Source organism: Zootermopsis nevadensis, unplaced genomic scaffold, assembly GCF_977971745.1.
Source record: "Zootermopsis nevadensis isolate Lab colony 2312 unplaced genomic scaffold, Znev_1.0 Znev_ptg000007l, whole genome shotgun sequence".
In the NCBI taxonomy this organism is placed as follows: domain Eukaryota; kingdom Metazoa; phylum Arthropoda; class Insecta; order Blattodea; family Termopsidae; genus Zootermopsis; species Zootermopsis nevadensis.
This window is the reverse complement of record NW_028259139.1, coordinates 6,202,505-6,220,008: the sequence shown is the minus strand read 5'-3', so window position 1 is coordinate 6,220,008 and position 17,504 is coordinate 6,202,505. Positions and strand designations below refer to the sequence as shown.

The window sequence follows — 17,504 nt, the reverse complement described above, 5'->3', positions numbered from 1 at the left end:
GATTTACTTAATGTGTACAAATACTACAAAAACGTATTTACGTAATAACGTTTAAATTGATATTTTTAATATGTGACACAAGTGTAATGGCGTCTCATTATATAAGTGTTCCCCAGCGTTGTCAAGACAACTTCAAATTGGCATATTATAAAACATGCATATGCACATGATTATAAACTTAAAATATTATCTCCAAACTAACCCCTTCTACTCCGTAAAATAATTTATAGCAATTACTTCTGCTGTAATACCACAGTAGACTGTAAATCACTGTCACAAATATATATATAATATATATTTGTATTAGAAACAAGTATTGTATTTGTGCTACTGCATGCTATACCTTTGCTTAGGAATATTAAGAATCTATGATTAAAATCTACAAATCAACAAAATAGGGAACAGTTAAAATAGTAAGATATAAAGAACAATAGAACTATAAAATAATTAGTTTCTGCTTCATGCTACTAGCGCAAAATGTGGGATTGTACAAGCATTACTATGTTTGAAAATCAGACATATATCCACCATATGAAAAAAAATCTATACTAAAATGAAGATCACATATTTACCACATACATAGTTCAGGATTTTAATTTAAATGTCTTCTGTAATCCTCGAAATGTAACTTTTTATTCTAGCTTGCACTTGGCAGGAAACTACAATGAACCTTGTCACCAGAAATTCTGTACGTAATTCCATAACCTTTAAATTCTAACAATAAGCTACAACACACCACTACTCATCCCTTAACAAATACAAACATACAGATGATAATGGGGGGGGGGGGGGGGGGAGTTAGTGAAATGATTATTTTCAGACTCAAGGGTTGCAGACACTTAATACTACAATTATACATACAGCAAAACTATGAGTTATGCTACACTAAATTAACATATGAAAAGAAAAATATTTTATTTGAAATATAGACATATATATAAAAACAAATATAAACACTTAAAATTCACTGTACTCTATAAATATGTCAACATTTCTGACATATTTCAGAGTTGACATAGAGATATTTTTCACATTTGTGTGTCTGAGGGCAACTAAACAAGCAATAGAAACACTTATTCAGTACACAGACAATGGAAGTGATAATTAAAAACAAAAACAAAAAAGGCACTAAAATTTTCAGCATGGGGGAAAATTTAATACCAGTAACTCCTGCAGTTATCAAAAATCATAGCTTAGCTTTACCAACACAACTGAAAAACATGTAAATTCCTTATCTGTTTAACAAGTAACAAATTACATAAAACAGTTGCCATTAGTACAAATGTTCAATGTGTTTTAAAACAAATATTTTAATGAATTTACATATTAAAAACATGCAGTGCTGTTGCTAATATAAATTTATGTTTTTATATTCAATATATTACATACTGTACATCTTTTGAACAAATACTCCTTTATGAACAGTGTAAGTATCTCACTTTACTAGCCTCCATATTTACTCATGTGTAGAAGATTTCACATACAAACAACACATTTCTTCAACACTGACATAAACACATAATCCAGTAAATTTGCAAATATATTTATATCAAACAAGTGCAAGTTCCTGTAAAATAATTTGTAAACCAATAGATTACAGTTTCAGATATATCAAAAATCTCTTTAGTAAATAATTCTTAGTACATGAGAAAATATTTCTTATGACAGGTTATTTTCAACAAACACATAAATGCATCAATAATTTCTTTAATGCTCATGTAATTTATATAATTTCCTACAAAAAGTACTTTTATGTATGTGACATGTACTTTATGTGTGCATAAATGCAACTGATACAATTACACACAAAACACAATATTTGTAATCAAACTGTGTGAAATAAAATAAAGAATAATAAAGTGGGGCATCTTACGGCAGGAAAGAAGATTTGCTTTGTTTGTAAACAAATTATGGAAATACTTGGATAAATTAAAATGTTTTTTTATCGCATTTAATGCAGATTCAAAATCATTAAGAAAATCCAAATTTGCAAAGCAGAGCATGATTCACCCACAAGTATGATAAGTGCAAGCTATAAGAACTAACAAATATGGTTTGAATTAATCATAACAAAAAGCTTTGTGAATTTGTACAGTGAAATATGAAAAATGCAAAACAATATTATCTTCCCACATAACATCCAGAAGCCATAAATCCATAAACAAATCCAAATCAGTTGTACATATAACCATTACACAATCACAAACACTTTAAATACAGACATGAATTTAAAACTAAAGTGGTCCCCCAGCTACTATAAGTACCACCAGTTTTGACTGAATATTCAACAAAAGGGTATGAGCCTTTCTAGTTGTATACAAAGACCCATGTCAGATATATCCATACTTACTTGCAAACATGAGACATTGTGCAATTACATGTTTAAACATCATGATTTCAGCATCTAAAAAGATGCGCGTTCCTTATTCCAAAGTGAGTGAGAGATTCTTGAAGAAACTACATGTGTCTCTAAAATGCCTGTGAACAATTAATGGACATCAAAGTTTCAGGATCCTAAAGTGAAGACAAAGAATATTTATAGGACATTTACTTTCATGCTCAAGTGGTGAACATATTTCTAAAATTTCTGTGCGCAAATCTTTTCTTTCTTAAACAAAGCATGAAGTCTGCGTAATTAGACATTACAAGTGACTGTAAATGACCACTACACAGCGTAAGTCATGAGAAAACATCTGAGAAAACTTTTATTTCATATGAGTAATTGAAACTGTAAGTCAACTGAAATCTGGAAAGAACACTGAAATTGAAAGTACTGGTATCCTATAAAATGGGTATAAATTGCATTCAGTTCAGCAAATATACAAAGAATTGATCATGATACACATGTTAAGGTTTGTAATCATAATTTGTAATGATGCGAAATTGCCCATTAACTTTTCCATGTTTGTCTACATATCTGTCAATCCATAAGCGTAACACTGATACAAATGAACATATTTGTATGAAATTCCATATTCTTGGTCTTTACTAAAACTTACCAATCACAAGAAATTATGGTTAAAATCAAGTATGTACTAGCTTTGTATATCAAGATTTACCTGCATAAGCTATAACTAAAAGAAAGTTACAATTTGGCGACAAAATGCAAATAAGTTAAAGATAAATGATGATAATATACTGATGTTTCCACGAATAGGTCACCTTTTGTTGCACACTTCTTCAGTCTTCCCAATTATCCCATTAAGATTTTTTTCTATCTGTGTCTGTCTTTTCTTCCCTCATTTCATTTTTAATAATGTTAACAAAATATATTTTAATTTGATATTATTTTTTCCCCTCATACTCTTTGGTTCTCCAATTACATAAATAAACCAACATTTAAGGTTTTATGCCAGATATATGAACAGTGACAAACAAATGTGTAGAAAATTAACACTTCACCTTTCATCTGTGTTTTGCTTCCTTAAGATGGCACCGTAATTCTTGTGGAAACGCCCACGCTTCTAGCTTATTGTTGTCTTTGATTCCTGCAATAATCTGAAAGAGAGTAAATAAAATATCATATCAAAGGATATACATGAATATGCCTTTGAATGATAAGGATTTCATTATTGACTTTTATACCCTGCATCCTTCCCTCTTCCTCTATACAAGTGTGTATGTATGTGTGTGCGCATGCACATGCACACGTGTGTGAGAGTGCATGCATATCCATGTATGCACACATCAGCTACTCACCCTGTTTTTGACAATATCCATGCATAAAAGCATCTTTCCTGGTCCTGGAATAGACGTGACTAGTTTTTTATCCTGAAAAAATATTGAAAACCAAATGAATATACTCTCAATATGTGAATAACTGCTGCAAAAATTTACAAAATCTCATTACACACAGACATATATAATTATTAAAACAGTCTTACCTGCTGTAAACAGAGTACATTTTCATCTCAGAGTTCTAAAAATCTATATGACACTCCAAAACCACTAACAAAACAATCTCACTCCATACAGCATAGACTTTCTTAAGCAACTAGCAGGTTCAGTTAATCAAGAAATTCCCCACAATCTATGGAACTGAAAGGTACATCGTGGGGGGGGGGGGGGGGGGGGGGGGGGGGATAAATAAATAAATAATAATAATAATAATATACCCCACTACCAGCCCATGTCCTGGGCCAGATGAATCAGCCCAAACCCTCCAACCCTATTTCCCTAATATCCATTTCAATATCATTTATGTCAAGTTCTTCTGAGTGATCTATTTTCTTCATGCTTTCCAACCAAAATTTCTTTCACAAAATTCTGAACAATTAATTGCTCAAAACGTAAGGACAGTAATTTTAATTTGATGACAAACAGTGTCTTTCCGGGAAAAACACAACAAAGTCCAATTTTAACAGAACTGAATATCATGAAATAAGACTCTTACATGAATACTGAAGACGTATATGTTTCCATCATAGCAACCAGCAAACAATAAGTTGTTATATATCCTCATGCACACAACGCCCGAGGCCGTCTTGAATCTGCACACTTCATCACCAGTCTGAAAATATATATACAAAGGACCTACAGAACCTGAAGGTTCATTACAGCAACAAAGAAATCCTGACACTAGATTCTATTCTGAACAATCGCCATTTCAGACACTGTGTTTCAACACACCAGTATATTTAAACGCAATGGCCATCTTCTTGGCCAAATTTGAATAGGCTTTAACTCTGCTCAAGTGGCATTTACTTTGAAGTTGATCAGTGATGTTTTGCTGTATAACATTAATGTGATAATCCCTTCCATATCTCCGGATCACATTAGAAACTTACCGTAAATTCAACTACTGGTATGATGCCTGTTTTGGTGCCAAAGTACACGAGACCTGAGCTGAGAACTGAACTGTACACGGTATGACTCCAGCTGTTGCACACGGTACGTAACAGTAATCCTGACAGGAGAAAATAAACGTGACAGCATTGCGTTTAAAATCACCTAAGAATTCAGTTCTTCAAATGACTTGTTAAAGGTAAGGACCCAGAGAAACAAGATGGAAACACATACTGGATAATGGATTTTAATTAAATTTGGAACACATGCTACACCACTATAGACTATTTGAAACTTGTAATTTTTAATATCGTACAATTGGTAATGCCAATGCAATAGATACTCTACACAGAACACCCTTTCAAACACATTAAACATCAAATATATTAAGAATGTCAAAGTACGTTGTAACTGTCCACCTGTCTGTTGTCTGTCAGTACATTCATTCAAACATTCGTCCACGTCGGTCAAACTTTCGAGAAACACGAAGAGAACTGTCTTCTGGGATGTTGCAACATGTAGTCTGGTAGAAATTTACTGGTATGCAGCAAGCACCCCTGAAATGTCGGTACTTATACTAGACTACGTGGCAAAATATCCCAAAAGACAGTCATCTTCATTGTATTTCTTAATGTCCACCAGCCACAGCCACCGCTATGCTTCACTGCCTCCACCTCAATTCAACCAAACACATTATATGAAAGTCTGAACAGTTAAAAGAACAGCCAATGTTTGAAATTAAATGTTAAAAACTTCTAAAACACTTCCATACCTGTAGCTGCATCCCTCACCGTAATGGGCTTATTTCGACTTCCAATTATCAGAACCTGACGAGCACCTTCCTTTGTAGCTCGAAGTGATAAAACTGACTCCCTGTCAATTTTCATAGGTTCACCAATTAAGGATGACGTCTAAAACAGGAAGAACACAAAGCAAAGACGTCACACATGTATCTGAAAATAATGTCGGAACTCATTATCACTTCTTTAGAATATTTGCATGTGCTTTTGTTTTTATTTTTTAAGAACTCAGGTGTTTTCAAAGTTTGATTTCTATGTCATTTTATTTATATACATATAAAGGATTCTGTGTAATGTAGTTTTTTAATGTTTATATAGTTATGATTACTACACACACACACCTTATATACATTTGTATTTCTTACTACAATATGAAACATGCAACTGTACAATAATATAAAATTAATTTAAATAAGCCACATCAATCATATTACTAGATCATGGAATCATTGGCACTCACTAAAGGTAATCAAATTAATCTGCTGGAAACAGATAGATTTACACCTCAATAATTTTAATTTCGAACATTTACTTTTTTTGGTATTTCCAATCAGAAGCAACACAAAAATTCTTTTCTGTACTTAAAGCCAACATTTCAAAGAAACTGTCATAATTCTGAAATAACTGCACATTTACAAATCTAGTTATTATGGAAAACAATTCTGATCATTTTCAACCAAGCACACCCAAGGACCTACTCTAACGTATTTTTAGAGTTACTACCATACAGTTTATGGTAAAGCAAAAGAAAATCAATCTACACTCAGTAAATGCATTAATATATCCGTTATAAAAAACTGTATAGATAAAAATAACAATAACTCAAATTTTAAACCCTGTTATAAAATATTCATTATGGGGAAACATGAGAATACTGTTTGTTTCAAAGCTTATTTTTCACAATTATTTTTGTTATTTGGAATTTTATAACTAGCCTTTAAATCAAATCAATATGACAAATTTATTTACCCGTACCTTGATATTAAACCGTACCACTTCACCAGTCTGAGTCCCAATAAATACTATTCCCCAGTTCTGGTCCATGCACTGGATTGGACTTCTAACATTCACAGGATTATGAACCAGTTCTCCAGTCTGAAAAACATACAGCAAAACTTGGAAGTAACGAACACAGATACAATGAGTTCATGGCTACGAGCAAATTAATAAAAATATCTCATATATATTGAGCAAGCTTCATGAGCAAGACTGGTTTCTCTGGAAATTTTTTTTAGCTCTTCGCATTACGAAATCTTTCCAGTTGTTTATGTTCTTAATGGTATGGCACAGGTCTGCATCTGTACTGTTAGGTTGGGTTTTGTTGTGGCTAGCCTGCTGTAAACAGTATGGCTGGTAACCCATAGTCAGTAAAGGTGTTACCCATTAATGACCAAAATATCTGTCCGAGTATGAAGAAGTTGAAATTATTTGCGAGTTAGAATGTGATTAAAAAAGAATGTGTGTGTAAGAAATTCAACTTTGTCATCTACAGTTTCAGCACTGTTGAATAAAACGCTTCCATCTTAAATTAAGTTTCAAATAAAGAAGCTAATAATTAGTATACATTCATATACATAGTTTAAAATATATTCATGTGGTTTTCAATCTTCTGTGTAATTTTTATCAGTATTTTCTAGATACACATTAAAATAAAATATGTGCTTAAATAGTTTTTTAACAAATATTCTAAATATCATACAACTATCTGTTATAATTTGATATCAGATTATTCCCATGTATAGCAAATAATGAGCATAATTAATTGGTCCCATTGCACTCCTCATAACCCAGTCACTTCACTTATTTGATCCTACTTTACCTGCAGGTGTCGAGGTTACCGTAGTTATTAATGTAAAATTTAAAGTAATACCTAGTAAAGCCTAGAGAACTACAGAAACTTGTCAAAGATGACCAACCTTTGTGAAAATGTACATGGATAATTATAATGAAAATACGGCACAAACCTTGAATCTAAAATTCCGAAGATGTTTATCGAGAGAACCAGTGAAAAACAAGTCAGGTGCCATTTGTTCTTCACTTGCAGCTTCCAACTCAGTGCTGACACCGTTGTTACTGCACTCAATAACACACAAACAAGTGACAGCAGCATTATGGCCTTCGTATTTCCTCTTGAACTTCCCACTCTTCAGAGAGTAGCAGTACACACTTCCATCCTCAGACGCAGCCAACATGTGCCTGCCCACAGTCTAAGAGAGCGACCATAGATATTAAATATACAAAGTATTTCAATAACTAACACTTCTTCTTAATTAACATAATGCAGAGATTTGAGTGCAATCCAATGGAGCATTATGAATACACAAAATTCCCTAAGGTGCTTTGATGAGTTTCCAACTACAAAGTATGAAGAGTTATAAGACCAATGGATTACTCAGAATGCAGCATGTGTATAAGTACATAGCAAACAATTCAAGTAAATTTTATGCAGTTCGACTGCGTAAAACATTTAAACTCAACGGGGAAAAAAACAAAGGGGTTATGATGAAAGCACAATCTTTTTTCCTTCCCACAACAATTTACAAGCAATTTTTACCAAAACGAATTTTGATTGTTAAAAATTTGAAACAGAATTCCATCTGTATAAAAGAATATGAAAATTCCTGCCTACCCAACCGAGATATAGACTAACTACAAAAATAAAAAACAAAGATAATTTTCCAGTATAACTTCAAGTAATATACATTTATATAACTGTGCTTTTCTTGTCGAGGTGTTACTAAAAATCATTTAAATTAACAGGAGGCACATATAGAACTTTACTCAAACGCAGGATAAGATGTAAGATTTGAGGTTTTCACAGCGGTGAATATGATCAGCGATCGCCCTGATGATGGAGGCAGTATGACCTCTGAAACGTTGGTTAACATCGACCAGTCTACACAGCGCAACAACCCAGAAGACAGAAATCTTCGCAGCATAAGATCTTAGATATGTTGCAAATAGTCATAAATATTAATAGCACTGTCATCATAACACATGTGTCCTAAGAACATGTATACACAGCAGAAACTTTTGGGGCAACTTTTCAGTCAGTCAACTGTGCCGTGAAACTAACGGCAGTCGTTTTCAATATTTACAGTACATTTGCTAATTCACTAAATGCCAATCTAACATATGTAATGGTTCAGTTTATTAAAATGTCTATATTTCATTGAATGTATGTATAAAACTTTTTGGGACACCTGTATGTACTTATTCAGTGCCTAAATTAGTTGGACTACAAAATCTGCAGGTGTTTTGACCCAGAATGCAGCAATTCAATACAAAGCATAAGTCTCACTTTCACTATGATCTATACATCTCTTTGACAAATATAATACTGACATTACAAACAATTCTACTGTCAAAATTTCATTTAAATTAATTACGAACATTAATATTTAATTTCTAAACTACATTTTTAACTTACTTTAATATCTAAGATGGGCCCTTTATGTGATTCAAATACTAAACGCTCTATACCATCTGGCTTAGGGTCCTTCTTGTGTTTCTTGGAGAGCTTGTGCTTGGATTCTGTTCCCTCTCGGCCCTCCTGAGGGGTGTCATATGAACAGGTTGAATCTCGGTCACACTCATCTTTGTCATCTGCAATCAGCTGTAAATCTCTTTCACTTCCATCACCATTCCCGCTCCTTTTGGCAGCAGACTGGTCTCCATCACTCGTGACAGATAATACGTCGGACAAAAGAGTTGAGAGACTGTTTTCATCTTGTGTAACTACATCACGAAGAGTACAATGTCCCTGCAATTGTATTGGTAAATCTGACTGCATAAGATCATGAGATAAATGAACTGGACTTGAAGGATCGTTTCCACATGGTCTGATACGGAGATCAGCTGGTTGCGACTGGCAACTAAAAGTATCAGGAATACCTCCAAGATGATCTTGTTCATTACTGGAGCCCTCTACTTGAGCCTGTTCTTTTCTGTCTCTTTCTTTCTTATGCTTTCCAACAAACTCTACCACAGAAAGTTCATCTGAAGAACTTGAAAACGTTCGAATTCTCTGATCACCGACACTGTCTGTTGTAGTAAGTTCTTCAGATGGCAGAGAGTGAGCTACTGTTTCTATAGCTAATGGTTTTACCTTAACAAAACAGTCCTGTAATTTCCACTGCAGTAGGTCCAGTTTTGGACCAAGACGTTGAACCTTATTAGGTGGACCTTCTAATTCATCGGGTCTCCTCTTTTGTGTACCACCACCGTGACGTCTACTCCTTGAAGAGGGAAAACTTTCAAAAGACAAACCAGAGTTTAGTACTTCAGAAGACAAAAACGTATCATGGTTGTTACTATTCTGGATTCTTCTCAGTTGCCTAGCAGACACAGCACTTTCATCAACATCGACTGTCTGCCCTACTTTCACCGTCTTCACTTTTGTACTCATTTCAGTTGCATTTCCATGCATTACAGTTGGCTGCATGTCCTGAAAGTTGGAAGCAATTCTAATACATGATCTTCTGCTCCTGCTTTGTGTGGCAGGTTTTGACAGTTCGTCTTGTGAACTTCTATCAAGAATTTCTGTAACTTTCCTTTTACAGGGAACTGTACTTACACTGTCAGATTCACTGTCTGATTCATGAAGACTTATGGAATTTCTTCCTTTGGATGACCGAGTTCTTTCCCTGTTCTTTACTATTTCTGTCGCTTCTTGAAGTTGAACTTCCACATCACTATGAGACCCACTCCTTGTGTTCCTCCTGCTTCTACAAAATGAATTATCTGCCTGACAAAACATTCTCTGGGAATGTCTTGTTGGCCTTTTACTTGAAGGTGAACAATCAGTTACAGACTGTTTATCGTCTTTTGTTGGAACTTTAGTTTTAACTGATGAATGTGTCTCCTTTCTATCTTGCACCACAGAACTACTATCAGACTGTGAAGATTCTTTCTCATGGTTCATGTTTTTTACTTTGTGCCTTGTACTTCTGCACCTGCTTAAATTTTCTTTCTGGTGTTTACTTTCACAACTGTACGCTTGTCTTCTATTTTGTAGTTCGTCTCCTCCAGTCTGCATTAATGAATCAGACTGAATAGGTTTCCCTGCAATGGCATCTGAGTTACCTCCAATGCCGCTGTTCTCTTGACCAACTGACCGAGAAGACATCTTATTTGTGGCAATACCAGTTTTATGCTGCACATGAGACTTCTTCTTCTTCTTACCATAGTAGCGCTGCCTGCTTACATTAAGTTTTGGCTCTGAAACTTGTATCTTCAGACTCACGGCTTCTGGAAGTGAAGAATTTGTTTCAGATTGATGAGATTCTTCATGAGTAGAAAAATGAGGAGCCAAATGCCTTCTACCCTTGTTAGCATTGTTGCCATCCAAATGACCTGATTTGGATTTCAAAGGGGTTGCTTCGCCAACGTCACCTAACATCTTATTTTGGTTTTCATGGTCTGAAGAATGAGCCACAGCAGCATCTCCTCCCCTACTCCGACAATCCGGCAAATTAAAACTGTTCAGCACAGCCTCCACAACAGAAGTGTCGAAAGTTTTCAAACATTCACCTAGCTTCTGCCTTGGCACAGATAAGTGAGTATTTTGTAGCTCAGCTGAGGATCCTAGAACGTAATGTATTGGCAACATTACCATGGGGGTTGAAGTGGGTGTCAGTCTGTCACTTGTAAATGAACTGCCAGTTGGATCATTATTGTTCACTGTTAGTAAACCCATATGCATTTGCTGTGTGTTATGATTACTGCTTAACATTACTCTGTTACAAACAGTGTCAGATGATGCTTCTGTGGTTGGATTTGCATATTGCAACCCTCTTGATTTAGGTGAATGACTGCTATTTCTGTCAGTACAAGGAAAATCAATTTCTAAACTCGGGTGCAATTTCTTGTATAATTCAACTTTAACTTCCATCAATTTCTGGATTTCTTTGTCTATTTCTAACATTTTCAGGAACACAATTTTGCTGCTTGACCCCACTGCAGTTCCTTGAAAATCTCTCCTTGTGTCCATGCTATCACCACTCGGACCACCATCAATATCAGCAATTTTGCCAGTGGCTGCACAAGAGCTACTTGTGTCTGTTGCATCAACGCTACTAACACCAGCTGAGCATTCAGTTTCTTTGCTAGCCACTCTTACTTTCTGCACTATGTTTAATCCTGTGCTTGTGTCATCTTGCTTAGTCGGTCTTATTTGCTTTGTGGTACTCATCCTTCCCTCTTTACCATGTAAGGAGGGTCCCCTAAAACTGGGTTCCATCCCATCGAGAGGACATGAAAGATCTGAAGTGTGTGGCAAAGATGTAGTTTGTACAGTTGAATCCACGTCATGATTCTCAGAAACAGAAATGGGAGGACTTGGTGAAACTGTTGAGTTGAGAGGATGAATTAAACATTGTGCTTTGTGCTTTGAGGCAGACGTTGCACAATCTTTTTCAGCATTAACACTCCTTGACAATTCTGGCGATTCATTCTCTTTGGTTGCCTTCCTCGACGAAAAATGATCTGTCAGTAATTCTGCTAGTTCTGGTGAGAGTTGACTTGACTTTTCTAGAAGTTGTAACATTCTCTGAATATCATCAGAATCAAACTCCTCAGGGGGCTGAGTCTGTGTGCTTATTTCTACTCTAGTCACTTCCTGAAATGGGTTACAAAGGAACGATGTCTGAGTCTCAGCTGAGCTACAAAGACGTTGGGGTTCTGGAACTCCGGGTGCATCTGTAAAAAAAAAAAAAACAAGAAAGAAGAGAATCTGCAAGACCATCTTAAAATGCTTATGTTAGTCTAACATAAAATTGTATTTCTGCTCACTACACTTCTTCTGTCCATAATCACAAGTAACAGACACAAACAATTGTTGAGCATGCAAAATTTTGCAGCATCAAATTCCATCACTGATGGACCAGTCATGATAAAGCAAACCCTTTCTTTCATTCGCTCACTCACTCCGTGGTGCAAGATATTCTTTAAAAAGTCAAATGTATACTTGGCTTGTCAAAGAACAGCCCACTTTCTTTATAGAATCTGAAGGTTCATCAACATGTTCACAAAAGCCCACAACTGGACTCTATCCAGGACTATCTGCATCCAGTTCACTCCATCGATTCCCATCTCCCTATGGTTAATCTTGAACCTACCCTGTAGAGACCCCTAATATTCGAAGCGCCAAATCTCATGTCCTTCTAACACTCCTTAGGTCGTGTCAAAGAATCAGTCCAGGTCCGAGGCACTTTTGGGCATTTTGTAACAAAATAAGTTTTTACAGTGAGGGGTTGATAGCCCCAACATGCAACCCCTAGCCTGGAGGACCACCCCTTGTTGGCTGTCCACGACTGCTTAGTCAACATATTCAGAGCTACCATCCATATCTGGAGGCCTTCTCCTCTACAACCTGAGAACGTGCCATGCCAAGGTGACAAGGGATCCACCTAAAATGGAAACCCTTTCACTACCTAAAAGTTTTGATCTGCACCGCTGGCAAAGGAGACACATACCTCACAACTTGCTACCGCTGTTTCCCCCACGTTTTGCACCAGACACGCAAGTAAGTAACTGAAGAGTATGTTAAAATTCATAATAATGGTCTCCAATATGCATCTGAGTGTAAATACAACACAACAGAACTTACCCATACAATTTTTACATTGTAGTTCTTCTTCAAATAATGAAGTCCCATCCTCACCAGCACTGTCACATTTCTCAATCTTAACCACATTATAAGGTAAAGTTTGTATATTCTCATTACAGGTTTCATATTTGGCCGCAGCGTAATTAATGGATGACTGACGTGCTTCAGCAGTAAGACTATCAGTTCCTCTAGAGTCATCTACCTCTGGTATAATACTCTTCACTGCGATGAAACTATTTCCATTCTTCTCTTCAGTTTTCTCAGAGACTGGTCTGACATTCACAACTACCTTATAATTATCAGCAGAATTATCAACATGGATTTTATCTACAGTAGTATTTGCTATGTATTCTGCAACAGGCAGATCATTTTTGTCATCACACAGGTCATCAACACCGATATTTTCTGCTTGCATATATTTGGAAGGAGAAATGTGAATTTCATTAGATGCACTAGCAGATTGACTACTATTTCTGTGTGTTTTAATGCTCTCATTAACATTTATATTTTCTGTATCATTACCAGTGAGAACGAAGCTTCCATCCATTGCTTCACTGTGTGGATCAGTCACTGCAACTTCTTCATTCTGTTTTTCAGATGTAATAAATTCTTGGTTTGTTTCCATGTTGACTTTTGTGTCTTCAACATTATAGCTACTGCCTTCATTTATATCTAATTGTGAGTTCTCATCACAGCCATAAGTATTCAAATTTATCTGCAGGTTATCAGGTAGTCTAGTTGTGACAGAGTTCAATTCTTCAAAATCTCCATCTTTAGTTTCAGTTTCTCTAGGACCAGGATCTTCAGTTGAAATATCCATTTCTTCACTGACCTTTCTTAACAAAGTATTCACATTAATAACATCACTATCTTTAAATAATGCACCTGTACATTCACTAGAGCCTTCTATAGGTTTATCAGCAACTGTAGACCCTTTCAATAGTTCTCCATTATCTGTCAAGGATCCATCAGAATTTGCAGAGCATCTACCACGTCCATCGGCAACTAAAGAACATTGTGAAGGTTCCTGTGCATCTGCCAAATCTTTTAACAAGTCTTTAGCTTGAATGACATTTGCAGATGCAGGGAAATTAGTACCAATGTCATCAGATGTATGGTGAGAGCTATCAAATCCTTCTTCATGAGAATCATCATTCCAGTTATCCTCACCGCAAGATTCTACTCTTTTGTCAGTGTTGGTCAAACAATCATTGGCAAGTCTTTCTGAACGAGACTTTTTTATCAGGGAATTATTTTCAAATTTATTAGAATCTTCACCCAACTCAGTGTCCAAAACTTCACTGGGCATCACATTTGTCTGCAAGGAAGAGTTGCAATCAACCATCTCATCTGTTGCTCTTATATGTGCTAAATTTGGACTCATTACTTTGTCAAATGTTCTAGCAGATATCTGATCTGAATCTGCTTGAGGATGCATCACTACTTCTCCATCAATTTCTTTGGTGCATGGAACATCTTTCACATTCTTCTGCCCATCTACAGCTTCAGATGCAGTAGATCTCGTGTCGAAGCAACCAGAAAATAGATTTCCAAATTCACCACTTCTGTTCATGAATCCTTTTCCCAATGGTATGTAACCTGGCCACGTATTGGATTCCGCTCTAGGCTTCTTCACTGCTCCACCTTCTTCAATTATTATTTTTTGTTCATATTCCATTGGCCTCCTCAGTGAATCCTCGATCTGCCCTGTTCCTGAATCCATTGCTGACCAGTTCTGCTGAAAATCTGATGTTGAGCCAAGCTGTCCTTCTACCAAGTCTTTTTCTGTTACACTTTCATTCACTGCATTGCCAATAACTTCTGTTGCAACCACTGGTTTCTTTTCACTTTCTATAACTTCTCTTTTTATATCTTCTTCTGAAAGTAAAGCAACTTGTAGAGCTTGAATATTCTGCAAATCATGAACACTATTTTCATCTTCAACAGTTATGGGCTGAAAATCTATGGATTCTGCATTATCCAACAGATTCAATTGCAAGAGATTTCCAAGCTGCTCAATAACTTCCTGAGGAAGGTGAGAGAAGTTGATTGCAATGTCAGTATCTAACATAGAATTTGTGTCACATAATGGATCACCATGTTCTTGATTTTCTACATCTTGGCCTCTAATTCTTGACTGAGCCAGTGTCCTTAGCTCCCTAGACAACAGCAGTCGATGCTCTTTCATCAGATGATTCATTGCAAATTCAAATTTTCGGGATCTAGGATTATTTATCAGGTCCTTCAAATTATTCTTTCCCATTTTTAAAAATTGCTGGATGATACGCTGTTTTAAATTTTTAAGAGATCTTTTCGGTTCACGTTCACTGCTACCGGATGGATGTTCACAGGAGCTCCTTGAGTTTGTGCCATCCCTGGACTGGTCAGAATTGTCTGCTGGATTTGACATGCTGGATTGGGCACATGGATAAGAGCTTGATGTCTCAACTTCACTAGATGCCAGTTGTCTTGGACTACTTGATCCAGAAGTAAATCTGCTGCACTTATAGGTTGAAGGAGGTCCTCGTTCTGCTTGTTTGTAAGAATCTCTCAATCCCATTTCCCTTCCTTCAAGGCTGCTAGACATACTGAACCTTTCTTCATTGCCTAGCAATTTTATGTCAGGAGCATTAAATGTATTACATCCAAAATTGGAAACCAATTCTTTCTCAGAATCATCTGAACTTTGAGCTGCTATTTCTGTCCTACTTGATGAATCTTTCAATTCATTTGTGGAAATGGTTTCAACAGATTGATTTCCCATTAGAGCCAATTCTAATGAGGTACGAGCTCCAGATGTGTTGACCATTCCAATTACTTTTAAATCACTCGGTGTTAACTGAAGCTCAGAACAATCCGGTTTATTTAACCTCAGTGGGCTGGCTCTGGTAGATTCTGTTCTTTTTTGTTGTCTTTCATTGGAGAGAAGGTTTTCTAAGCCCTCAGGTTTTTTATCCTTGAATGAAAGCAAATAGCTCTTTATTTTGTCTCTGGCCTTGGCAAGAGTTTTCTTTCGAGCCTCCTCAGATCCTAGAGGTGGGCTTGTAACTTTCCGCTGTGAAGAGGACTGATTTCTAGAAGATGATGGTGATGAATGCCGTTTTTGGTTATGTCGGTTTCTAGGGTCTGACCATGAAGATTTCCCCTTATGAGATGAAGCATGACCAGAAGTTCTGGTGTGACCTTGACCAGAATTGAATGTGTGTCTTGGAAGATGCTGATTCTGAGGAATGGGTTCTCTTCTATATGTGTCACTGTAATTATTTTGATTATCCCAAGAAACATGATTCCACTGGTGCGGAAATACTAACTGAGGGAACTGGTATTGATTATATGTATTAAATGGTTCATAGTGACTGTCTTGCCAGTAACTTGAATTCTGACCACTTCTACCCCTTTGTGACCCAGAATCTCCTCTTCGCTTACTCCTCCTGCTATTATAGTTGTAACCACTCATTGGAATTCTTATTTAAGTTCACAGCTTAACATGTCCAAAATTACACTTCACGAATTCTGACCCTAACAGTTAGAATTTCAGTTCTTGAGTAATTTCACACTGTCCAGTACCCATACATGTGGCAAACCTAGAAAATAGAATAGCATATTAATATAAGAAGTACAAGATTATTGTTGTATCACTACCATGCTGATACTGTAACATGTACCTATCACATATCTTAGCACATTGCATGGATAGGTACGCATTTTGTATGTGCATTATAGCCTATAGAAAATAAACTATTGAAGTTTTACACGTAGAGAAAAAATTATAAAATATAAGAAAACCAAAATAATTAATCCATTAGACCCTAATTTAAATCACTTAAGCAGGTGACCTAGAACACAGTTGTTACAAGAAATTTAGAAAGTGGTGGAAGGAATTCCAAGAAAAAGGAGTTATTCTACTGCCATTATGTGTATGAAAACTAAGTGCTTACATTCATTCTAGACTTGCAGTACACGGTTTATTTTGTGAAATCTGAAAATCAAAACTTTTTCACACTACAAAACAGACCTGTATGTTTGCTACATAACAATTTGCACAAAAAAAACACATATTAAACTGGACTGTCCTTGTCTCCATCAGCAAATAATCTCAACTGTCCTTGCCTCCATCAGCAAATAATTTTAAACAATGCACTAAATACATATAACTTGTTTACGTATATATTTATTTTTATGTTCACGACTTCATCAACTAAATCACTATACAACAACAGCAGTTCGATCCTTTATTGCCACCATTTGCATTCATCATGGCCTTCTAAACCAAAGCGACGTACCTGTCATCCAGTGACTGCCTAAGATGC

General features: G+C 35.9%; 1 protein-coding gene across 1 annotated transcript; it reads right to left on the bottom strand.

Moving 5' to 3' along the window:
- Positions 1–890: 890 nt before the first annotated feature.
- On the bottom strand, positions 891–17,468 carry LOC110835540 (uncharacterized). Its single transcript, XM_087344107.1, has 11 exons — positions 17,133–17,468; positions 13,195–16,778; positions 9,016–12,284; positions 7,550–7,792; positions 6,561–6,680; positions 5,558–5,696; positions 4,788–4,906; positions 4,394–4,510; positions 3,700–3,771; positions 3,403–3,498; positions 891–2,478 (listed from the first exon to the last, which is right to left on the bottom strand). The coding sequence occupies exons 2-10, from the start codon at positions 16,649–16,651 to the stop codon at positions 3,406–3,408; spliced, it is 7,629 nt and encodes a 2,542-aa protein (XP_087200233.1). The 5' UTR covers positions 16,652–16,778; positions 17,133–17,468; the 3' UTR covers positions 891–2,478; positions 3,403–3,405.
- Between the last annotated feature and the right edge of the window lie 36 nt (positions 17,469–17,504).